The sequence below is a fragment of the Phacochoerus africanus genome, chromosome 14 (genome assembly GCF_016906955.1).
Source record: "Phacochoerus africanus isolate WHEZ1 chromosome 14, ROS_Pafr_v1, whole genome shotgun sequence".
NCBI classification, from domain to species: domain Eukaryota; kingdom Metazoa; phylum Chordata; class Mammalia; order Artiodactyla; family Suidae; genus Phacochoerus; species Phacochoerus africanus.
In genome coordinates this window covers 48,492,162-48,516,891 of record NC_062557.1, presented here as the reverse complement: position 1 = coordinate 48,516,891, position 24,730 = coordinate 48,492,162, and the positions used below count along the sequence as shown (strand labels likewise).

General features: G+C 51.3%; 1 protein-coding gene across 9 annotated transcripts in view; it reads right to left on the bottom strand.

The window, feature by feature from the left end:
• RAP1GAP2 (RAP1 GTPase activating protein 2) overlaps positions 1-24,730 on the bottom strand; it is a 176,350-nt gene that overhangs the window by 125,533 nt on the left and 26,087 nt on the right. For 6 of the 9 annotated variants that reach the window (XM_047758833.1, XM_047758839.1, XM_047758842.1 and 3 more), the window contains exon 1: positions 6,488-6,631. The exons of 2 other annotated variants lie outside the window; for them this stretch is intronic. In XM_047758833.1, the coding sequence (XP_047614789.1) occupies positions 6,488-6,594 (107 nt within the window). In that variant the 5' untranslated portion in view covers positions 6,595-6,631. Of the gene's footprint in view, positions 1-6,487; positions 6,632-7,473; positions 7,879-24,730 lie in introns of those variants that run through there. One more of the 9 variants, XM_047758844.1, reaches the window with a different exon arrangement.

Here is a 24,730-nt window from a genome sequence, read left to right as displayed (position 1 = left end):
CTCAGTGTGTTAAGGTCCAGCACTGTCATTGCTGTGACTCAGGTAGCTGCTGCGGCGTGGGTTCGATCCCTGCCAGGAACCTCTGCATGCTGTAGGGAGAGAGTGCTAAGTTCATAAAACCAGGCAGCCCACCTTCCAAGTTTAGATTTCGTTTAAGGTATAATGGAAAGCCTATGGCTGGGAGTTCCCTGGTGGTCTGGTGATAGGATTTGGCGCTTTCACTGCTGCAGTCCAGGTTCAATCCCTGGTCTGAGAACTGAGACCCCACATCAAGCTGCTGCACTCTGTGGCCAAAAAGGAAAAAGAAATCCTATGGAGAGTTTTCTGCAGTAGACAGACTTGATATTACTTGAATTTTTAAGACTCCACTGTGGCCACCATCAGAATGAGTAAGGGGGATAAGAAGCGAGGAGATCAAACAGAAGATTAAAAGAGTGGCTCAAAAGAAATCTAATAAACTCACTGATGCCTCAAATTCTGTCCGTGAGCTCCTCAGACTCACAGTGAGGTTCAAATGGGAAGCTGGGTAAAGGGAGATGTTTGTTCTTTAAAGCGAGGACAGCCAACCAGGTCAAACATGAGACAAGAAAGGACGAGTAACAGGCCTTTCCACAGAGGGCAGAACCCAGCCACCTCCTAGGAAGAGAACAAGCAGCCATCTGTTCTAGGCCTGGGAGCAGATCAGCGCCTGCCTTGTGTCCCCTTCCAGCCCTGGGTCTCTGAGACTCTAAGGTCAGGACTCACGGACACGCCTCAGACTCAGACCCCCTCATCCAGCCAGCTCGCAGGGCTGTCACCGGCTCTCCCAGGTGAGAACCCAAGTATCCTCCATGACACCAGCCTTCAAAGCCAAAGGACAAATCAGTCAGCGGCTGCTAACATCACAAAAGCAGACAACCGGACAACCTCCACTGGCATAGTCTTGCCAAAAAAAAAAAAAAATTGACAGAGCCTCTAAAATTAAATACTAACTTACAGTAACATAGGGGACAGCAGAACACGTCAAATGACACCAGGAGACACCATCCACAAAATCCTAACTGTAGCAAATTCCCTAAGACAAGTAACTCAGTTTCTTTAATAAAGAAATTGTAGGAATTTCCACTGTGATGCAATGGGATTTGTGGCATCTCTGCAGCACCAGGATGCAGGTTCGATCCCCAGCCCAGCACAGTGGGTTAAAGGCTCTGGCATTGCCAAAGCTGCAGCAGAGGTCACAACTGAGGCTCGGAGCTGATCCCTGGCCTGGGAACGCCATATGCCATAGGATAGCAAAAAAAAAGAAAGAAAGAAAGAAATTGTAAGGGGGAAAAAAGTTGGAGGAGAAAACTTATAAACACCAATCACATTGGATTTTTTTTAATCCTGACTCAAAAAACTTTTGAAAATTTTTTATGAGACAATTACAAAAATCTGAACACTGAATATAATATGAAGAAATTATTGTTTACTTAGGAGGTATGACAATTGGTAGTTTTTGAGAAGAATTCTTTTTTTTTTTTTTTTTGCTTTTTAGGGCTGCACCCAAGGCACATGGAGGTTCCCAGGCTAGGAGTCAAATCAGAGCTGTAGCCGTCAGCCTACACCACAGTCACAGCAACTCAGGATCCAAGCCACGTCTTCCACCTGTACCACATCTCACAGCAACGCCAGATCCATAATCCACTTAGCAAGGCCAGGGATCGAACCCACAACCTCTTGGTTCCTAGTCAGATACGTTTCCACTGTGCCACAATGGGAACTCCAAGAATTCTTTAAGGTGCATATTGAAAACTGGCACAACACTGTAAATCAACTACACTTTAATAAATTTTTTTTAATTTTAAAGATGCATATTGAAATATGTAAGAATGAAATGATATAATGTCTGGGATTTACTTCAAAGTAATCTTGTGGGGGAGTGGATTGAAAAATAAACGAAACAAGATTGGCCATGAGTTGACAATGGCTAAAACGGTATTATACTATTCTCTCCACTTTCGTGTACACTTGAAAATTTCTGCAATAAAAAGATGTGTTGTGTTTTGTTTTGTTTTTAAGCCAGGGGATGGAAATTCCCATGTAGCACAGCAGGTTAAGGATCCAGCGTTGCCACACCTGTGGTGCAGGTTGCAACTGCGGCGCATGTTCAATTTCTGGCCCAGGAAATTTCCCCATGCTGTGGGGGCGGGGGGGGGGGAGCAACTAGGGGTGAGCTTTTTCTAATAACCTATCCAGAAATACCCCACTAGACATTATACCCCACAAGAGAAGGATCAGATTCATTATTCCGCCCCCAGAGTCTACCATTAACAATTTGCTGAATGATGAGTGCATTTTTATTTTCCTCGTCATAAACCCAAGAGTGGAATATGTCCCCAAATAACTACCCCCTGGAAGATGTGGATTTCTCTTTCATTTATGCTAACTGACCTCTCTCCAGTTCCGAACATCATACCCAAAGCCTTACTGACTTTATCCACGTTTCAGAGGTACATAGTTTGACTGGGTAACTCTGCCTTGGTCCTTCCCATCAAAAGTGCCTATTTCCCCCAGAGGGCACCGCTCCGCTCAGCGCCCACTTTTACTATTGAAGGGGCGCTCTGAATCTGACCCTGAGCTGTCACACCTGTATGTTCAGAAAATCAGAGAGTTTAAAAGAGCCCTGCATTACTGGAGTTTTCAAAACTGCCATCTCCTTGGAGTTCCCATCGTGGCGCAGTGGTTAACGCATCCGACTAGGAACCATGAGGTTGCGGGTTCGATCCCTGGCCTTGCTCAGTGGGTTAAGGATCCGGCATTGCCGTGAGCTGTGGTGTAGGTCACAGACGCTGCTCGGGATCCAGCATTGCTGTGGCTCTGGCGTAGGCCGGTGGCTACAGCTCCGATTAGACCCCTAGCCTGGGAAACTCCATATGCCGCAGGAGCGGCCCAAGAAATGGCAAAAAAAGACAAAATAAATAAATAAATAAAATAAAATAAAACTGCCATCTCCAAGGATGGCTTCACTCTGGTGCCTCCTTGGAACCCTGCTCACATTCAATCCCTTCTCAAACACAACACTGCTTCTATAGGATCGCAGGTGATGAAATTCCTGGAAGATCATGAGAAAGAGGAAGCTCCAGGTTGTCCCACAATCCCCATAGAGCTGTCAAGGCAAGAGTGAGGAGCCCCGCTCCCATTTCTCGGAGACAGACTGAGCCTGGAGCTTAGAGTACAATTCTTGGGACCCACCAAGAGCGCCTGGGAGTCTCCTGCTTCTGGGCCCATATGGGTTACCTGTGTCACCGTCATTCTCCCTGGCACCCCTACCTGCACCCCACATACAGCATTCCCAAGTGGCCCGAGGAGGGCAAGAGGATGACAAGGACCACTGGGCTATTACTGCAAGCCGCACAGGACCTTATATCCCTTATGGCCAAGAGCCAGGAGCGGTATCTGCACAAGCCTGTCAATTAGAGGTGCTGGGAAGATCGATGGGTGAATCCAGCCTTCTGGGAAGGATGAGGAAGGGACCTGAGTCTGATATGACCCTGTGAAGGGGGGTGGGGAGGAGGAACTCAGCAAATTTAACACCCAGCATGGGGTTTAGGAAGTATTTAAGAGAGGCTGGCAGCTGCAGCCTGCTCCAGGCTCCCCCACGGCCACAGCCTGCTGAGCAAGGGTCAATCATGTGCACAGCACTGATTTCAGATGCTTAAAGACAAAGAAACTCCAGATAACAGCAAGGGGAGTGAAGGTCATTTAGCACCAACGTGAAAGCAAGCTCCGTCTCTCCTTGGTTGGTTAAGTCCATGGCCAAAGCCATGAGGATGGCAGGAGCAACAGCAGAATGGGACGAAGGCAGAGGCTGAGAGGGTCATCACTGTTTGCCTGCATTGCAGGGAAGAGCACAGTGCATCCAGGAGGAAAGACAAGTACCAGGAGCCTGGGGCATCCTCATCCCAGCCAATTCCTTCCTGTTCCCTGTCCAGGTCCTTCCCTATGCCTCACTGCAGCCTCCCATCCCCAGACCATCTCTGCCCAGGTCCGTGCCTGCAATGGGTGCCTTCCTTGGCCCACACATGGCTTGTCTGGACTACCGGTGGGGCTGTTACCACCAGACATCTTACCTTGGTTTTCAGGACACATGTCCAGAGAGAGGAGAATGGGAGAAGTTCTAATCAAACCCCTCCATCCCCATGAAGCCCTTCCTAACTTTCAGATGCATCTTCACCCACATGACCTCCCTTGAGCCACACGCATCCTTTGTGTGGATGCAGGAACTAAGGATCAGAGAGAAGAAATCCAGACTCTATCATATCACAGTCAACAGAGGAACCAGGACTAGAACTTCTAGCCCCCTGTGCAGGGCCTTTTCCATGCTTCCACATTCTGTACTCAGAGAAAGGAGCGGGTCTGATACATCTGCCTTTCTATGGAGCACATCTCACTACTCATCCCTCAAAACAGGTCCAGGTTGTCTCAGAACAGCCCACCCATATCCTTCTGACTTTAGGGGGTTGGCTTGCTCATCCCCCCTGCCCAGCTAAAACACTGGCAGAGAATGGATGAAAACCAAAGTCCAGGGGAGAATGGGGCCCAGACCTGGAGTCTTGAGCTCTGGAGTCCTGCTAGCAGCTTTTTCTGCTAGACAATTGTGTGCCCAGCATCAGCCATTCCTAGATCACCTCCAGGATTTCTGCCATTTTCTATACCATTGGTATTATTACTACTATTCCTACTAAATAGACTCGGTCTTGCAACTTAATACATTTAATGAATTTATTTTTTTGTCTTTTTGCCTCTTCTTGGGCCGCTCCCGCCGGCATGTGGAGGTTCCCCAGCTAGGGGTCTAATGGGAGCTACAGCTGCCGGCCTACACCAGAGTCACAGCAATGCGGGGATCCGAGCCGTGTCTGCGACCTATACCACAGCTCACGGCCACGCCGGCTCCTTGACCCACTGAGCGAGGCCAGGGATCGAACCTGCAACCTCATGGTTCCTAGTCGGATTCGTTACCCACTGCGCCACGACGGGAACTCCAATACATTTCATTTAAAATGATGCTTTATAGCATCACTGCAAGGGGGGACATCAGTCCCACTGGCCATAACTAGGATAGGATCCTAAAATTAAATAGTACAAAAGTAAACTAAATTATAGACAGGCACCATTCCCCTTTAAAGGCCCTGAGCCAAAGGTCTGTTCTCCTTGTTATAAAAGGGAGACTAGCAAGTGTTAAAAAGGTGTTAAAGCCAGACTAGCACCAACCTGAAACTTTCCCCCTAAAGAAATCACAAGGATCAGCAGAGAACTGAAAAGGGAAGGACTTTCTCACTAAGTGACTCAATGTTATTTCATGCTTAACCACCTTCAGTTACTTCACCGGTGGAGCATCCTCCACGATGGGAAACATCAAATCAGACTATCTTATACGAAAGGGGACAGACGGGATGGGAGACAACCACAGCACAAGTGCAACTAACGCCAGCCAGTTCATTGCCTGCCACTTCCCCCAGGCACACCCAGCTTCTGGGCAAGCCCAGGGGCCACCAGTCACCACCCAGGCATCTCTGGTTCCACTACCCTTACTTGAGCCCTTGTTATGCAGAATGCAGCACTCACCACTCTGAACCCCTCTGGGAATTAGGACCCAGCAGGGCAAAGAGAGGCTGCCCCAAATTCCCACAACATCTCTGTGGACAGGCAACTCTAATGACCCCCAGTTGCTGGGAAGCTTTAGGTTCATGAACCCTAGCAGAGGAAGGAGGCTGTGCCAGCCTGTGTGGGCAGCTCCCTGGGGACTTGTGGACATCAAGCCTGCAGCTAGGGGCTGGAGCCCAGGAAGCGGGCCCCAAAGCTCCTTTGCCCACCCCAAACCCTACATCTCTCACCCCACAGGTGAGGTCTGAAATAACCTGAGAGGACGATTTTCAACACCCCAGGAGCAAACCTTAAAAAGATGAAGAGCCTGACACAGAAAAACTCAAAGACAGAGAGGCACGGAGGCAGGGCCAGGGATGGTAGGCACCCTCCAAACTTGCTCCTTGCCTGCCGGCACCGTGCGCAAAAGCTAGCAGATCCCTGGTCTGGCCGGCACTCGAGGGCTCAGCCAAGTTGCAGAGAAGCAAATGGCATCCCCGGCGCACTGGGCCACCTGGGCCTGCGCCAGGGACTATCGCCCAGGTCGGATCAATGCTACCCACGCTGCAGGCTCTGGGAAGGGCGCCGCGATAGGCAAAAGCCGGGAGTGGGGGTGAAGGACTTGGTGCCCCTCTGTTGGGAAGGAAGTCTGAAGGGTCCTCCCAGTCGCTCTCGGACCCAACCAATGCCCTGCCTGGGCTCTCTCACAACAGCTAGTGTCTGGGACGAAGCTCCAAACTCGCTCCCCGGACAGCCCCCGGAGTGGAGGCTTTTTTCCTATTCAGCTCTGAGCCAAACGCCCTCGTGGGAAAGTCCACCCTAAAGAAAACAGAATTTAGCCCGAGAACGGTGAGAAGGGGGAGGTGGCGCTGCCACGCTTTACCTTTTCTCTTTACTCTGTTTTCGAGATTTGTGCAGGAGTCCGATGAGCACCACGGCGGCGCGAATCCCCGCCTTTCGGCAATGCATCCTCCCCGCGGGCTGGGACATGGCGAGGCTGCCGGCGGTGCCCGGCCGCGCCCTCGCCCGCCCGCCGCGCGCCCCCGCCGGTCCGGCTCTGCGCCGCCTGCTCCCGGCCCCTGCGCCGGCGCCCGGGCCCCCGTCCGCTCGGCTCGCATGGGCCCCGCCCCGCCTAGGTGCGCCCCGGGGGTCAGGTGACTGGGCGCTCACTTCCCTGCGACCTTCAGCGTCTCCTAGGGGCCCACCGGGCGGCTGGCGGCCGCTTGCCCAGCGCGGGCATTTCCAAGGCTCGCTCCGGGCGCGGCGCGGACGGGCGGCTCCGGGGCTCCGGCTCCAATGCACCGCCCGCGCCCTGGACCCCGCCCCAGCCCCGCCTCCCGGGCCCCGGCCCGGGGCGCCCCGGCTGCTGGCGGTTCAGGCTGCCGAGCCGCCGGCGGAGGGAGGAGGACGGCTAGTGTTTAGCGCTCTCGGGGCTACGCGCCCGCGTTCGCCCACTACCCCTCGCCCGGGCTCCTTCCCATCCCGCTGGGCGGCCAGGCCCCTAGCGCTCCCTCGCCTCTCCCCCTCGGTCCCCTCCTCCGCGCTCCCTGTCCCCCGCCCCCGCCGGCCGGGCCCCGGGCTCTCTCCCCGGGCAAAGGCGGCTGACGCGCTTTCCCAGCCCGGCCCGCCGGGATACTTCTCCGATGCTGTCACTGTCTTTAAAACAGGGAGGAAAAACATGCACCGAGAGGAAATGCGCTTCTTCAGTCCAAGCGAAACTGCCCCCGCGCGCGGGCACCGCCGCGGCCTCCGCTGCCCGAGGCCAGGCTGCCGGGCGGTTAGAAGGACATCCCGCGCCAAGTGCGCAGCGCCCGCCCTCCGCGGCCGGGGCTCCCTGGCGTTTTGACTCGACCGGATGCTACACCTCACATCTTCCCAAATTCGGGAAAGGATTGTGGGGCGAGGGTGGAGGAAGGATTCACTGCAGAGTCCGCGCCTACAGAGGCTGGCTTCAGCCCCCTCTGGCTAACAATGGTTTTCCTGGACCTGGGAGTTTGACACAACCTAGGGTCCCCGATCGATGTCCCCGCGGCGACACCTGCACTGCACTTCTGAGTCCCAGGTTGCCAGGGAGACGTGAGGCGCGGTGTCGGGGCGGGGGGCGGGGGGAGGGCGGAGGCGGGTGGAGACCCTACCCTACCAGCAGCCGGGGCCCCAGCGCGGGCTGCCGCACACACCCCGCGTGCATTCTTCCCCTCCTCCTGCACACCGCTTGCACGCTTCCTCCTCGGTTCAGAACGCAAAGAGGGAAGGTCAAGCCAGCCCGTGGGAAAAGGGCCCTAGCCTGTTTCCTACTACAGGCTGGAGGGCGCGGGGTGCTCCTAAACCCCACTCATTGACTTACATCTGCTGCCAGGAAGCCTAGCCCCTCTCACCACCCCCACCTCCCCCTTCTTCCGTCCTTAACTACTGGCTTTGCTTCTCCTTCCAGCCCCCTAGGGAAGGTAATCGGGCAGAGGGCTGGAGGGAATTAAAACAAGCCAATTAGTCCATCTTTGGAAACAGCCCTGTTGGGGCCAAAGAGGTCCCTGAGGCAATTTGCCTTGTTTTTTCTACTGTCTGGTGTTCAAGAAAGCACAGAAAAGCCAGCCAGGAAAAGGGACCTGGCTGGAGAGAGGAAGGGGCTGCGAATGAATTCAAGGGCCTGAGGCCTTAACCCCACCTCTCCAATGGGCACAGCTCTTGGCTGGCAATGGAACTGGAAGGAGGGCAGGAAGCACCAGGGTGGTGCCAAAACGTGCCTGGTTTATTTATGAAGCATCCATTAGCAAGAGCCTTGGCCCCCCCTGAGTCTGCCTGGGTGGTGGGGTATCACAGATATAGCCATGGACGTCTATTTATAGCCAGAGAGTGAGTGCCCCAGGCCCCACCCCTGGGATTGCAGCTAGGCTGGCAGCAAGGACTACACCAGTAAGTGACCTGAGAATCAGTCTGGAAAAAGACTGGGGAAATGAGTGTGTCCTCAGTGGGGAAGAGGGCAGAGCCCAAGCACACATAGCCGAGGGCTTCTCCGGCCTTTGTCATACACAGAACCTCTCCATGGTGGGTAGGGTGCTGGGGGCACTGACTGTAGGTCTAGGCCAGCATAGGGTATATTTTATCCAAACACAGGGGCAGGGCACATCTCAGTACAAGGCCTGAGTCCCTCCCAGGGAGGGATGGATGCCTTCCACCCATGCCCCACTGCCTGGGAGGTATTTTAGCTCAAGTGCATCTGTGGGCAACAGGGCATTGGGAAGAAAGTGGAAACTCTTTCCACCTAGCAGGTAAGGTTATTCTTTGCTGTTCTGGGGTTCCAGGCCCTCTCAGCTCCTCTAAAACCCCAGTGTTTCCAGCACCAGTGGGGCTGAAATACAAGGTTGTCCCCAAGAGACCATAACCTGGTTTCTGATTCCTAGGGCCCTAGGAGAGAGAAGTTTCCTGGGGCTGGGGGAGTCCTTCCTTCTGCCTACACCCGCACAGGTAACACCAACGCATTAGGAAACCCATCCATGGCAGAGAATGCAATGGCTATCTATGCTGGACGTGCCCATTGAACCAATATTTGTGAAAAAATTAGGATGCATCCAGCTTTGTGCGAGAACTGCTATGGAAATGTAAGACCATCCTTGCTCAGAACAAACAGGGCTAACACACATGACACCGTAAAACCATCCCACGACGGGCGAGTGGCCCAGCCACTGTTCCCCCACATTAGGCCATCCACGTACCACCTTCACAATTTTTGTGTCTTACACCATACTACTTGGTTATTTACTTATTATTTTGCTTTAATTAAATCCACTCACTTCTTTCCTTAATTAATTTCAAAAGAAAAACATTATTACCACCCCAAATGAAAATCTATTGTCACCTGTCATTCATCCCATAAAAACACATTTATGAAATTCTAACCAAATACGGTTGCCTGGCAAAGGCTCAGCACCTGAAGCACTTCTGTTACAAGAGAAAAATACACAAGTGTTTGGTTAACACCTGTACACTTGCACCAGAAGAAGACACCGTCTTTGAAGAAAGCATAACATTTGGAAGAGAACACGTTTTCAAATAAGTGACTTAGAAGTCTTCGAGGGTCACATCCGTGGGGCGCTCGGAGGTGTATTAAGAAGGCTGGACACTTCCAGCTCTCCCCCTTTTCCAGCCCACAGTCCCTGAGAACAAAGTGCCAGGCAGCTGCCAGCCTGGGTCTCTACCCCAGTCCGGGGCCAAGGGGGCCTGGGTGGGAGCTGAGGGTGAAGAGCGGGCAGGGCAGTTAATCATGAACACAGGGCAGACAGCTGCACAGCCCCTTCCTAATGGGCCAGTGGGGGTGAGGCAGACAGACACGCATGCTTGATCGTGAAGAAAAGGGCCTTCTGTGCCCGGGGAAGCCGCTCCAGGAGACACATCCGTGTGAAACCGGGACTCAGCCCTGCTGCCAGCGCCCAGGTCTGAGAGCAAGCCCAGAGCAAGTGCTCTCTCCCGGTTCCACCCCACCTCCAACTCCCAGTGCCTCCACTGTTCTCCAAAAGGAATGCACCTCTTCTAGGCTAGGATTGGGGGCAGGTGTGGGGCCAGAGGGGCTGGGGAGCCATGGGGTGGGGCCTTTTACCCAAACTAGCTACTTTCAGATGTCTTGCTCCGCCCCTTCTGCAGGAGACAGTGTCCCCAGCGACCCCCCTGGACCACACAAACGTCAGAGCAATGCAGGAGTTATACATATACGACTCAGACCTGCAAAGGACAGGCCGGCAACCTCACTCTATCATGCCTTTTGGGGCACACTCATTCACACACCAGCTCGGAGAAATCCCTCAGAAGCACGCCCTTCATGTTTTACTTCCGCACTCACACCTGTGCTGGTGGGGAGGCGACTGACATTCATCCTTGGCGCGTACGTTAGCGCCCCCTGCCGGGCCACGTTACAGTTGCATCGCTAGGATACCACCTTAAGAGGAAAAGGAGCTAGAGGAAGAGGGACGGCGGAGGAAGGCGGAGAGGAGGGGGAAGGGCAGGGAGGAGGGGAGGGAAAGATTGGGAAGGTCATCTGAGGTAGGGAAGCCGTTTCTATTTTGAAAAGAGAGCGAGGCGCAAGAGAGATCGTTGCCAACCTATTGACTCTCCTCCCAGCTCCTAATCTCCCCTCCCAGAGCCCACCGCCAGCCCCCAAAGGGGTCCATCCCACCACAACAGGGTTCTTCAGTGACAAGAACAGCATGGGAGCCAAGACTGAGGAACACAGCTCAGCCTACCTCCCTGAGCCATGCATATCATGTGGCACAGAGGATCTGCGAAGAAATTGGCTCCGATTTTGGAAACAGATCCTGGTGACTTGTATGGCATTTCCGAGCTCCAAGGAAAGGAAACCATGCCCGAGGAAACCCACAGATCCCACTCAGTGGCAGGCATCCAGTCCTTGCGCTGCACATCATTTGGTACCCAGAGCCTGCGACGCATGCGACACATGATGTCAATCAGAATTTGCTGATTTCCTGTTCAGGAGTCACAAAAAGGGGGTAAGAGAAAGAAGAAAGGAGCTCTTCATCTATTTCTTGGGTTACCGAAGTTATTTTAAATATTTCTTTTTGGTCTAGTTACGGAATTTTGGATCCACGACTCTAAGCAGCACGGCTATAATTTCCCACAGTAGAAACATTCAAAAGGATTCTTCCATGTGTGAAATTTTACTTTTTTTTTTTTTTTTTTTTTTGCTTTTTAGGGCCGCACCCATGGCATATGGAGGTTCCCAGGCTAGGGATCCAACAGGAGCTGTAGCCATCCACCTCCACCACAGCCACAACAACGGGGATCCGAGCCTCATCCTCAACCTACACCACAACTCACGGCAACGCCAGATCCCCGATCCACTGATCGAGGCCAGGGATCGAACCTACATCCTCCTGGATACTAGTCGGATTCGGTTCTGCTGCGCCACAACGGGAACCCCTCCATGTGTGGAAGCTCTGACGAACATGAAGAAGTAGATTTTGCACGGAGGCTGCCCAGGGGTCACTCCAAAGAAGTGGGAGCAGACGAGGCCGCAGGCGGGTGGCCTGCAGCACAGTCCCCTCACATCCAGCGTCCCTGTTCTGTCTGTCCCCACCTCACTGGTTCACAAACCCACACGGGCACTGAGGACACTTTCAACTCTAGGCTGTCTGGGGTGAGTGGAAAAGTGGGGAGGAAAGCTGTCTTTCCATAATGTTAGCAGCATTGCTTAGCAACATCTTGCAAAGCAGGAACCAGCAGACGCTCCAAAAACCTATTCTATTTGTCTCTACAAAGACCAGAGTGGTTTCTTATACATGCATTATTTATATCCTTTTCTACATACCCAGGAACACCTCCTTTTTCCTCAGGAGAAGACATACTACACCTAAGTGAGATTTCTAGACAACAGAGCTTTGAGTAGCACAACTTTCCTTTGTTGCTTGCTGGCTTTTATTGTAAGGACCTTGGCTCCAACTATCTCTAAAATGTCTTCTGTATTTTTGTCCTCTTCAAATATAGGTTTAATGGAATCTTTTCTTGGTGACTCAGGGTCATTATCATCAAGACCACCTGCTGTCCTTGAGCTGAAACTCAGTTATGAATGACAGGCCACTGAGGGGAGGACCCATTTGTGCCTATACTTCCTGACCTCAGTCAGCTGTGATGCAAAGATACTGCAATAAGGGGGGAAAAAAAAAAAAAAAAAACTAAAAGCTCTCGCCATCAGATAAACCTGAGCTAGAACCCTATTTTCATCTTTTACTACCTGTGTGGCCTTGGGCTACAAATGTAACCTCTCTGAGCCTGTTTTTTTTCATCTGTAAAAGAACGCTGGGTAACAACAGTGCCATCCCGCTAGGTTCTTGCAAGGATGCAATGAACGTGCAGGGTCCACACACCAAGACATGTACGAAAAGGTTCAAAGTGGCTTTGTTCAAAATAGACGGTCCATCAACAAACTGCAATCTGGTCACACCGTGGAAGACCACTCTGCAATAAAAAGGAACAAAATCCTGACGCATGCGACAACATGGCTGAATTTCCAAAACATTACTGAGTGGGGGAAAAAAAAGCCAGATACAAAAACTGCTTACTGTATGATTCCATCTATACAGAGTTAGACACTCTGAGGTGCAAAAAAATTAGAACCGTCATTGCCTCGGAGGGTGGGGGATTTTCTGGAGAGATAGAAAGGTTCTCTATCAGAATGGGATGGCGGGATCCATGTGTCCAAAATATATAATTAAGATTTGTGCATTTCAACATATATAAATCTTACCTCAAAGAAGAAATTAATAATATGAGTAATAATATTAGAGTGGGCATGTGGCGTGTGTAGAGGTATAGATGAGACAAAAAGGGCAGAATGTGGATAATTGGGGGGGGCCTTCATTACGCTGTTCCTCTGACTTGGTGTATGCTTCATATTTTCCACAATAAAAAGTATAGATAAAATGTCCACAGTGAGGAAAAAAACATTAATGGTGCTTATTGCTGGAATTATGATGACTTTTATTGTTGTCTTGGTATTTCAATTCTACTTATAAATTTATAAGGACCACATGTTAGTTTTATAAATAAGTTAAAACGACGGATGTTATCATTAATTAAATGAGCATGCCTGCAAAAGCACCTCATAAGTCCTCTTTAAGTGGCCATTCTCAGTGGGCTGTTTTGAGTCTTTGCTCACAGGGACTGCGCCCTGGGAAACCAAACACAGGCATACCTGGGTGATATTGTAGGTCTGGTTCCGGGCCACTGCAAAAAAGCAACTACCGCCAGAAAGCAAGTCACATGAAATTTTTGGTTTTCCAGAACAGGTACATGTACACTAGACTGTGTATTAAGTGTGAAATAGCGCTCTGTCTAAAAAAAGAATGCACATGCTTTAATTTAAAAATACCACTAGGAGTTCCTGTCGTGGCGCAGTGGTTAATGAATCCGACTAGGAACCATGAGGTTGTGGGTTTGATCCCTGGCCTTGCTCAGTGGGTTAACGATCCAGCGCTCCCGTGAGCTGTGGTGTAGGCTGCAGATGTGTTTCGGATCTGGTGTGGCTGTGGCTGTGGTGTAGGCCAGTGGCTACAGCTCCGATTCAACCCCTGGCCTGAGAACCTCCATATGCTGTGGAAGCGGCCCTAGAAAAGGCAAAAAGACAAAAATAATAATAATAAAAATAAACAAATAAATAAAAATTAAAATACTACTAAAAAAGTTAACCATCATCTGACAACACAGGGTTGCCACAAACCTTCAATTTGTAAACACCAAACAAAACAAAATGCAATATCTGCGAAATGCAAGAAAGTGAGGTGCAATGAAATGAGTATGCCTGTAACCCAGCTTGACAAAAATTAAGGCAAGCTGGAGTTCTCATTGTGGCTCAGCAGGTTAAGAAGCCAACTAGCACCCATGAGGATATGGGTTCTATCCCTGGCCTCGCACAGTGGGTTAAGGATCCGGTGCTGCCGTGAGCTGCGGTGTAGGTCACCGACACAGCTCGGTGTGTCATATTTCTGTGGCTGTGGTGTAGGCCGGCAGCTGCAGCTCCAATTGGACCCCTAGCCTGGGAACTTCCATATGCCGAGGGTGCGGCCCTTAAAAAAAAAAAATTAAAAAGAGGACAAGCACCTGAGGGGGTTTCTGACTCTAACTTTAGAGGCTCGATTTGGCTCTCCTTTTTCCCTTTTGACTTGTATATGCTTACTGTCTGCACAAGCCCTGGGAGAGACCGGGGTGCTCCTGTTTACCGGCCGGAGGTGGGGTGGTTTACTGCACACGGACACACAGACACCGCAGCTGACCAAGGATCTAGATGGCCTGTGCAATGCGTGTGCATTCCCGACACACTCCATGGGGGTCTGATGGGCTGTACCCCTCAGACCTGCCAGCCCTGTTCTTGTCCAGCCGGGAGACCAGAGTCGAGTCAACATCAGAGATATCGATGGTCTAATGGCTGGGGATCTTTTTTTTTTTTTTTTTAACTGTTATTTCCCTCATACAATTTTTTTTTTCTCCTGTACAACATGGGGACCCAGTTACACATACATGGACACGTTCTTTTTTTCTCGCATTATCATGCTCCATCCTAAGTGACTAGACAGAGTTCCCAGTGCGACCCGGCGGGATCTCATTGCTCAGCCGTTCCAAAGGCAGTAGTTTGCATGGATGGGGACCTTACCCGTCCCGAAGCGTGTATGGTCAGCCCCCCCCAAGATGACCGTTCTCTTGCTCTCTGTACATCCCCTACTGGACAGCACCTGCCTCACCTACATCCTACTCATAGGACTGACCTTCCTGATCAGTAAGCCTACATACCTGACCTCGGCCCCAGCGAGTGGTCGTTCTAATCTTTCGATCAGAGCATCTCTACTCGCCTACCAAAGGGTGGAGGGGTGCCCCTCTCTATGCGTTTCCCTGGTAACCAATGAGCCAACCTGATGGCAGCTCCCCCTTATAACTGGTAACCTCCCTGTCCTCTCCGGGAGCAAAGACTGCTGCCGTGTCCTGCCCTCCATCTGCCTCACACAGTGGGTGTCACCCCAGGACCTTGTTTCAGACATTAAGATCCTCCATCCATTCAACCATCGATGGATGTCTCTGGCGCTGACTCAGGGCTCTTTCTTCCCGTTCAAGGCTGGGCAAGTACAGGGCTTGCAGGCCTGTGGGGTGAAGCCCAACAGTAATGTAGGGTGTGTGTGTGTGTGTGTGTGTGTGTGTCAAAGCAGAACATAGAGATCACATTGTATGGACCACAGATCATTCACAAGCCAGGTCAAGGAGAAAAGTCATAGGTTGTAGCCCCACTGACCTGATTCCCAATAAATCCTAATTATTTTTTTTCCTGTTATCTAAACTAATCTGCTTCTCCGGGTCCCGAAAGAACCCACCCTGGCTCGGAGACTCCTTTCTAGGGGGAATTGCCCCTACGGGCGGGAATAATCAAAGCCTTTTTATCTAAACAGAATTGGAGTTTTGCTCCACAATGGACTCTGGACTCTAACCCATTGATGTGTTTAATTGCTCTTTCCCACCCTGACTTTAAGTCGTTTTAGCCTTAAGACAAACACAGAGCTTATCTTCCTTATAGACACAGATTCCCTGAGCTTTGCCCAGCCAGGAGCTTGAGGCCTCCCGTTGAGCAGTTCAGAGTCTGCAATTTGCAAGCTTTTCACCAGGATTCCTTTCTGGGGCCTTTCTGCCCTTCCCACCAGGAAAGTTCTCCCAGCTGTCTAGCCTATATCACCCCTGTTGCACTCTAAGCCCTTTTGAGGAGCAACTCCCTCCATCCTTAAGAAAACCCCATTTAGTTCCTGCTATCCTGCTCCTCTTCCAAGTCCCAAAGCAGCTTCAGAAACTGCACCAGCTGTTTCCCTTTCACCCCAAGGCTCCTAACTCTTTGCTCCCATCAGTGTTCTCCACTGCCTCACCCCCTCCTCACTCACAGTCATGAGGCTGCTGGGGTCACAGCTAATAACTAAAGGACCCAAGTTCCCAATTATTTCCTTCTTCTGAATGCATTAGAGCAGTTTCAAGGTTATGGGCAGCTGGGCTCAGCAGCCAGCTGTGTGTGAACACCATCCATCAAACCTGTCACGCAGAGAACACGTGAGACTTGCCATACAACTGTCTCCAGCCAAGGCCAGCAGTGACCTTCGTGAGGGTCTTTTTTTTTTTGTCTTTTTGCCTTTTCTAGGGCCGCACCCGCGGCATATGGAGGTTCCCAGGCTAGGGGTCAAATCGGAGCTGTAGCCATCAGCCTACACTGCAGCCACAGCAACGCGGGATCTGAGCCGTGTCTGCAAACTACACCACAGCTCAAGGCAATGCCGGATCCTTAACCCACGGAGCAAGGCCAGGGATCGAACCGGAAACCTCATGGTTCCTAGTCAGATTTGTTAACCACTGTGCCACCATGGGAACTCCCAGGGGTCCCATCTTAGAGACCCTGGAGTAAAACAGTCTCGACCCATCGGGCTGTCGAGGCAGTGGGATGTGTGGGAATGAGTTTAGAAGGGGCATCCAGCAGGCTAACCCCCGAAGATCCAATGGGGAAATGACCCTTGGCCCCTGTTGACCTGTCCCAAAGATCCTCTCCCCAAACAGGCCTTCCTTGACCCCTCACCTAGACCACATCCTTTGGTTTTTTCTGCATCTGGCCCCGGGTTTGTTTCCTCTGTGACAATGTATTCTAGCTTCAGGAGGGGATTTGAGGGGTTTTTATCCATTTGTCTGTTTGCTGCGTGTTTCGGTCTGTCTGTTACAGTACACGTACACCGTACACCCCGGGAGGGCAGAGGTCCTAGAGGTCACCGTCACCTCCACCGCCAAGATGACAGCCAAGGCACGCTCGCTCGCAATTAATCTTGTTGGGAGTAAGGATGGAGAGGAGCAAGAGAAAGGAAGGCAGGGAGGGAAGTCCCACCAGGGGCACCATGTGCCCTGGAGTCGGAGCTTCCTTGGCCCCTGAAAAATCTCTCCCAGGTTTTTGTGTGTGTTTGGTTTGTGTTCTTTTGTTTTTGGCGACATGGAACCAGATTGGCTGGAGGGGAGGGCAGCGCATCGCTGACGCAGGCTTGGAGACCCACCCTCCACCCTCTCACGGGGGGCGAACACTCAGACAGGGTGACTGAGAGGAGGTCCACGTTGGAAGCCCCTGTCCAGGTTGGCACAGCCGTGTGAGTCTGGCAAGGAGAGACCTCAAAGCAGTGGATCCAACTCCAAAGTCCCTTTCAGGGCACCCAAAAGTCCCTGCCCTCCCCCAGCTGTTAGACGAGTCTATGGAGGAAGATACTAGTATCTGTCTCCTGTTTCTAAATGAGGGGGGGACCTCTCTAGGACCAACACTGGACAAGCTGAGTCTGACTTAAGGGTCTACACCTGGGTGACAGGGAGGGGGTGCAAACAAGTTAAAAATTCTTGGAGTTCTTGTTGTGGCGCAGCAGAAACGAATCCAACTCGTAACCATGAGGTTGCATGTTCCATCTCTGCCCTCGTTTAGTGGGTTCAGGATGCAGCATTTCGGTGTAGGTCGCAGACGCGGCTCTGATTCTTCCAGGGTTGGAGGAAAAGTATTTTTGGGAGCCTTCTCCTCCAGCCCATTTACTTCCACCATCATCCCTTCCTCATCTGGGGCTCAAAGAACGACAAGGGCTCAGATGGTCCCCTTGCAGGAAGTGCTGCGCCCCATTCTATGGTCACCTGTGGAGGAATCACCCCACCCATCGCGAGGGTCCACAGCCTGATGCAGGCACCATCCCAACAGTCCCGGGAGCATTTTCAAGGGCAGGCTCTGCTCACCCTGAAGCAGGAGAAACACCTTGGGGGCTAACAAACACCACCCTCTTGATGCAGCATTTTACAGTTGCACGCACATTCACACCTATTATTCCACTGGATACTCGCAGCTCTGTAAGGAAGGAATATTAATATCATCCCTGTTTGCTAGATGCGTAAACTGAGATCCAGAGAGGTAACCTCTTCTGACCAGGATCACACAGCTCCAAAGAAGCAGAGCTGGGGGAGTTCCCGTCGTGGCGCAGTGGTTAACGAATCCGACTAGGAACCATGAGGTTGCGGGTTCGGTCCCTGGCCTTGCTCAGTGGGTTAACGATCTGGCGTTGCCGTGAGCTGTGTGGTGTAGGTTGCAGACTCGGCTCGGATCCCGCGTTGATGTGGCTCTGGCGTAGGCCGGTGGCTCCAGTTCCGATTCAACCCCTAGCCTGGGAACCTCCATATGCCGCGGGAGCGGCCCAAGAAATAGCAACAACAACAACAAGACAAAAGACAAAAAAAAAAAGAAGAAGAAGAAGCAGAGCTGGGACCCAGACACAAGTGACTTCTGTAGTCGCTGACTCCCACAAAATGGAGAGGATGGCAAGCCCAGGGGCTTAGGAGGGAACTCAACCAATCAGAGGCTCACCATGCCTGTCACCCGTGCAGTGGAGTTGGTTTTTCTGCCAGCTTAGACACCAGGGCTGTTCTTCTGGTTGCCAGGCCCTGATTTTCCCTTGGGGAGTACCCTGACACCACTGTTGGTTTTTGTGGTTCAGATGGGGCTGCCCCTTTCTCAACCTACCCACCCTGGAGCTCTGGGTGGGTAGGTACTTGGTCAAGGCCTGGCCAATCCATGTATTCTACTCATCAAGCCACAGTGACTACTTTGGAGATGGACGTATAAACCAAGTAGGTCCAAACAAGTGAAAACCTTAATTTTTTCTTACTACCCCTGGGGTTTCCAAAGTCAGCAGCTATCTTATGAGAGGAGAGTTGCCTATAAGTGAAGTGAAGGCAGAGCCAAGAGATAGGGACAAGCAAATTAATGATATTTTCTGACTCACCTGGATCCAGCCATTCCTGAAGCTGTTATCCCTTTGGGAAACAGATTTTTTTTTTTTCTTAAACTAGTTTGAGTTAGATGTCTGTCACTAGTAAGCTAGCGGATTAACATACGAGATCTCCATCCAATGGACAAAGAAACACATGAAGGAGCAAAATAATAGCTTCAGACAAGTAAGAAAACCACATCACTCCTTCACCCAAGGGGAGCATCCCCCAAAGTGAGTCAAAGGGAGAACTTTCCAGGAAGAGGCCCTGGAAACACCAAACAGACCCAGATGTACAACCCAGCCCATGAGTGACAGGCTTTGGGACAATCCTCTGGACCCTACTCAAGCAGAAGGTAGGATGGCCTAAATCTGCCCCCGAAGATAAAACTGGAATTTCTCCTTTCCTCCTCACTGCCAGCATATGGGTCACTCATTTTATTTTCCTTCAGTAAAATCAAGCCTATTCAAGGGAAACATGAGAAAAAAAGGAACATTTGGACAAATCCAAAAATGTGGGACATTGCACAAAACAACTTTGCAAGCCACATTTAAAGGGATTAAAGAGATGTGATAACCAAGTGCAAAGAGAGACCATTAATAATAAGGCAATAATGTAATTTAATATACAATCCATATTTAAACTTGGGAAATATTTGGATATGGACAACATATTGTTACACTGCTAAATTAATATTCATTTTCTTACATGTGATAATAATATTGTAGTTATATCAGAAAATGATGTTATTTGGGAAAGACATCTGCTGAAATATTGGCATACAAAGTATCACGATGTCTGCAACTTAACTCTTTCTATTTTACTCTCATTATATAGAAAAAGAATGAGAATAACTGCAATTTTTTTTTAGGGCCGCACCCAAGGCATATGGAGGTTCCCAGGCTAGGGGTCTCATCGGAGCTACAGCTGCTGGCCTACGCCACAGCCACAGCCACAGCCACGCAGGACCCAAGCTGCATCTGCCACCTACACCACAGCTCACAGCAACACGGAATCCCCCACCCACTGAGCAAGACCAAGGATTGAACACGCATCCTCATGGATACTAGTCGGATTGGTTTCCGCTGTGCGACAACGGGAGCCCCCAATTTTTTTCTTTTTAGAGCTGCACCTGCGACATATGGAAGTTCCCAGGCTAGGGGCAGAATCAGAGCTGCAGGTGCCACAGCCACAGGAACATGGGATCCAAGCCGCATCTGAAACCTGCACTGCGGCTTGCAGCAACACCAGATCCTTAACCCACTGAGCAAGGCCAGGGGTCAAATCCACATCCTCATGGATACTAGTCATGTTCCTAAGCCGCTGAGCCCCAATGGGAACTCCCTGTGCAAATGTTAATAAGTGATGAATCTAGGTGAATATAGACTCTCATTGGGCTATTCTCATTTTTGCATAGGTTGGTCATCGTCAAAACAAAAAGGTGAAGAAAAAAAACCCCACACCACCCTTGCCAATACCCATCCTCAAATGTACACACATGTGCACGTGTGTGGGGAAGGCACATGTATTCACATGCGTGCATACCGTGACCCAGCAGATGCATGTGCAAAGAGCACTGGGCCAGGGTCAGGAGAACCTGCTTCTGCAGCGGATCTGTCCTCTCAGTATCCATACGCCCCTTCCTTCTTACATTCGCAGTGTTTTCTCAGCTGTAAAATGAGGGCTGCAAGTTCTATGCACACCCACGAGATGCAGAATGAGGTTTGAGGTGGATGGGGCAGGACAGTGAAGACAAGCGGTTAAGAACTGAAGGCGGAAGCCTAGATGAGGTGGTCTTTACTATCTTAAGGCTCCTCCTTTCTTTTTTTTTTTTTTTTGCTTTTTTTTTTTTTCCCCCGCTTTTTAGGGCCGCACCACATGGAAGTTCCCAGGCTAGTGGTCAAACCAGAGCTGCAGCTGCTGGCCCTCACCACAGCCACAGTAATTCGGGATCCAAGCCTCATCCGCAACCTACACCACAGCTCATGGCAACACCGGATCCTTAAGCCACTGAGGGAGACCCGGGGTCAAACCCACACCCTCATGGATACTATTTGGGTTCATTACTGCTGAGCCATGACAGGAACTCCCGTGAGGTTCCTTTCTAAGGATGTGGGTATAGGTGACAGAAACTGTCGCCAAGGTCACCCCCTTCCCACTCAATTGCCCAGTTCTTGGCCTTTCAGGGAACCTGAGAATTTGACCTTGGGTTTGAGATTGGCTGGCAACACCCCAGACCAGACCAGTGAGAACTGGCCTCTCAGTTAATCAGCAAAGGAAATGCATTTGGGCTCCAAACTAGGCCCGAGGGACCCTCAAGGCAGAGTCTGTGTTAGGTTCTTAACCCACTAAGCCACAACAGGAACTTGTCACTTTGAAAACTACTATCCTATGCCTATCCTATGAAAATATTTTCTTTTTTCTTTTTCTTTTTTGTCTTTTTGCCATTTCTTGGGCCGCTCCTGCAGCATATGGAGGTTCCTAGGCTAGGGGTCTAATCGGAGCTGTAGCCACCAGCCTATGCCAGAGCCACAGCAATGTGGGATCCGAGCCGCGTCTGCAACCTACACCACAGCTCACGGCAACACCGGATCCTTAACCCACTGAGCAAGGGCAGGGACCGAACCCACAACCTCATGGTTCCTAGTCGGATTCGTTAACCACTGCACCACGACGGGAACTCCTCACATTTTCTTTAGCAGTGGGTGATATCACCTTCCCAGTAAAGACACAGACCTGCATACACAGACCTGCATACATGGATAATGATTTTTGATTTTTGCGTGTTAAGTACCAAGGTGAGCATGGGGAGGTGAGCTTGAAGCAAATGTCTCGGTCCTATTTTCTAGGTCGACCCAAAAGCTCTATATATTTACTAATAATGTCACCACTCCATTGCTGTTATTTTATTAACATCAATAAATTAACAACACGGGGTAAGTAATAATACAGCCTTAATTATTAGTAAATAAGATAGAGTTAGGCGAGCAAGCAATTTCACTGCATTCCCCACGTGTGCCGTGGGAAGCATTTTACACATGTTGACTCAGACCTCAGGACAACCTATATGGTGCTACTCCTGGTGCTCCCATTTTACAGATGAAGCAGCCAAAAGACAGAAAGGTTAAGCATTTGACCTGGGGTCCCACGGTAAGATGCAGAGCTGGACTTCCCACCCAGCAGGAGACATAAAAACACTAAGCTCTTAACCACTATGCTCACCCCACACCCTTAGCCCTGAGCGGAGCCAGGAGGTCAACTCCAGCTTGGAGCCAGTTCATTCTCTGCCAAGAAATAACTCAAAGAGCATGTCCTAATGGGGGCAAAGGAGACACTTTATCTTGGCCAGCTGAAATGACCCATTATAACAGTCCCTACGGTGACTGATCCTCTGCTGTCCTGTGCCATCTGTTTTGCTGTCCAGATCTCCTGTCTCGGCTCAAGCCCTGGTTCCCACTGTCAGGGATGATGAGAGGCTGCGGCTGCAGCTGCTTGCCAGAGGTGCCAGAGGTGAGCAGGGCCAGCACTGGGAGACGGGCCCCAGGGGTCCTGGAGTGAGGGGTCCCCAGCAACATTCTCTTCTGATGGGGGTCAGTGCCCGAGCCCTGACCTTCCCTGGAGAACTGGAGCCCCAGGAAGGAGGGGCAGGCACAAAAGTGATGAACAGTCTCTTCCAACTCACACACCTTCCACCGGAGCTACCAATCAGGAAAGCAAGTGAATAATCTCTGAGATAGGAACCAGTTGCACCAGGGCTCAGCGAGAGAGAGAGGAGAAGCAGAGAATGAGAGAGCAAGAGCGAGAAGCGAAGGGAGAGGGGCAAGACGCGGATACCCAGCAGCCACCAAAGAGATGAGCGAAGAAACCCTGCAAACCACACATCTGAGGGATCGGAACAGTCAGGAAATCATCACCTGCTCTGCTGGCCCTGGTCAGTCTCCCCATGTTTCAACTTACAAACCTGAAGTCAAAGCGCACCTGCTCACCCGCCCACTCTGCTGGCCGCCAAAGAGTTAGCAGTCCCCCGCAAGCAGCGCCACCTGCTGGTGTCTGGTAGAACTGTCTGTGTTCCCACCTTGCCCACCCCCTGGAGATGCCGGCTTCCCATCCCACCCCCTGCCCCTCCCGCTTTCTCATTTCAAGCCTCAAGATCTTTGCACATGCTGCTCCCATCACCTGGAATGCTCTTCCCCCAGATATCCTCACAGCTGGCTCCTGTGAGCTGTGGTGTAGGTCGCAGACGCAGCTTGGATCCTGTGCCTGTGGCTGTGGCGTAGACTGGCAGCTCCAACTCCAACTCGACCCTTAGCCTGGGAACCTCCATATGCCTCGGGTGTGGCCCTAAAAAGAAAAAAAAAAAGAGGGAGCGAAAAAATAAATAAAAATGGGAGGAGAGGAGGTGCATGATGTTTCCAGGTGAACCTGGATGCTGTACAGAGACATCCTGCAAAAATTCCAGATGTCCCTTTCAGAATAGCCACAATCATCTCTACCTACCCCTTCTTTCTCTTCTGTAGCCAAACCTCCTTACTTCTGCTCAGGCAAGAGACTCTTTAGCCAATACACCACTTCCTCTTCAGTTTCGTTGCTTCTCCATTCTGCTGTTTTGCACTCTTTCCAGCTACATTATGTATTACACAGCCATTTAGGGAGATGGCTGCCCCCTCGGGCCTTGGCTCAGGGCATGTGTGGGCTGAGAGCTCCGAGTGGCTGACCTGGAGGGGAGCAGGTGGGGTGCAGCTGGTTGAAAAGCTGCAGTCATCCACCTCATTCTGGATGCTCAGCCCCCGCCACGCAGACACGATCCTACCTGCTCCATACGTGCCTTTGACTACTCGTGGGAGCGGGAGACCCGACAAAAATACAGGCAAAACATGTTTTTTTTAAACTTAGAATCCGCATGGTCTTCCTGTCTCAGACACTTAAATTCCCGAGCCTACCCCATGTGAGGGGCAGGCGTGCAGATGTTGCAGGGGCTCCCCTGACAAAGCCTGGGTCCCAGCTCACTCCGAGGAACAAGGGCCCCAGCGGGGGAGCCCAAGCCATGCAAAACAGAGTTGTCTTATGTGTCTTCTCTAACACAGCCCGCCCAGGCCCACGTGACCAGAAACTAACAGGGTCCCAAGGGAAAGAGCGGGGGGTGGGGTGGGGGGGTTATGGCTGCACCCCGGAGGTCCTAGGCTCAAGTGTAAACAGAGGAAGTAGCAAAGGTCAGGTATCAGGAAGCCAGCCCCACTTTCATCCTCCAGCCTCATACCACTCAAAATACCCCGGACCCAGGTACAACCGCCCCCGTTGACAGCACTTGACACGTCACCAAGAGACTTTCCATGCACCGTGCCTCGCACCCTGGGAAGCAGCAGCCGTCCCTCCCACTTTACTCCCCCCATCGCTCCGTGAGCCTCTCGAGCCTTGGGGGACCAGCAGCACTGATGGGTGTCTGGGTGAGCGCAGAACCATTTTACCCTTTCACACCTGAATCTGCCTGAGCGGGATCACTGGGTTTGCCTTTGTGCCTGTGCTCAAAATTAAGTACGATCGAGAGAAGAGAATGACAGAGCCTTTGGCGTCAGACAACCCCAATCAGAACTCACTGCGTCTCGTACCAGCCACGTGACCAGGCAGATGCTTAACCTCCCCCAGCCTTGGTTTTTTCCTTTTTTTTTTTTTTATGGCTCCACCTGCAGCATATGGAAGTTCCCAGGCTATTCCCAGGCTAGAGGTCAAGTCAGAACTGCAGCTGCCGGCCTACACCTCGGCGTACAGCAATGCCAGATCCATAACCCATTGAGCGAGGCCAGGGATTGAACCTGCATCCTCATGGACCCTA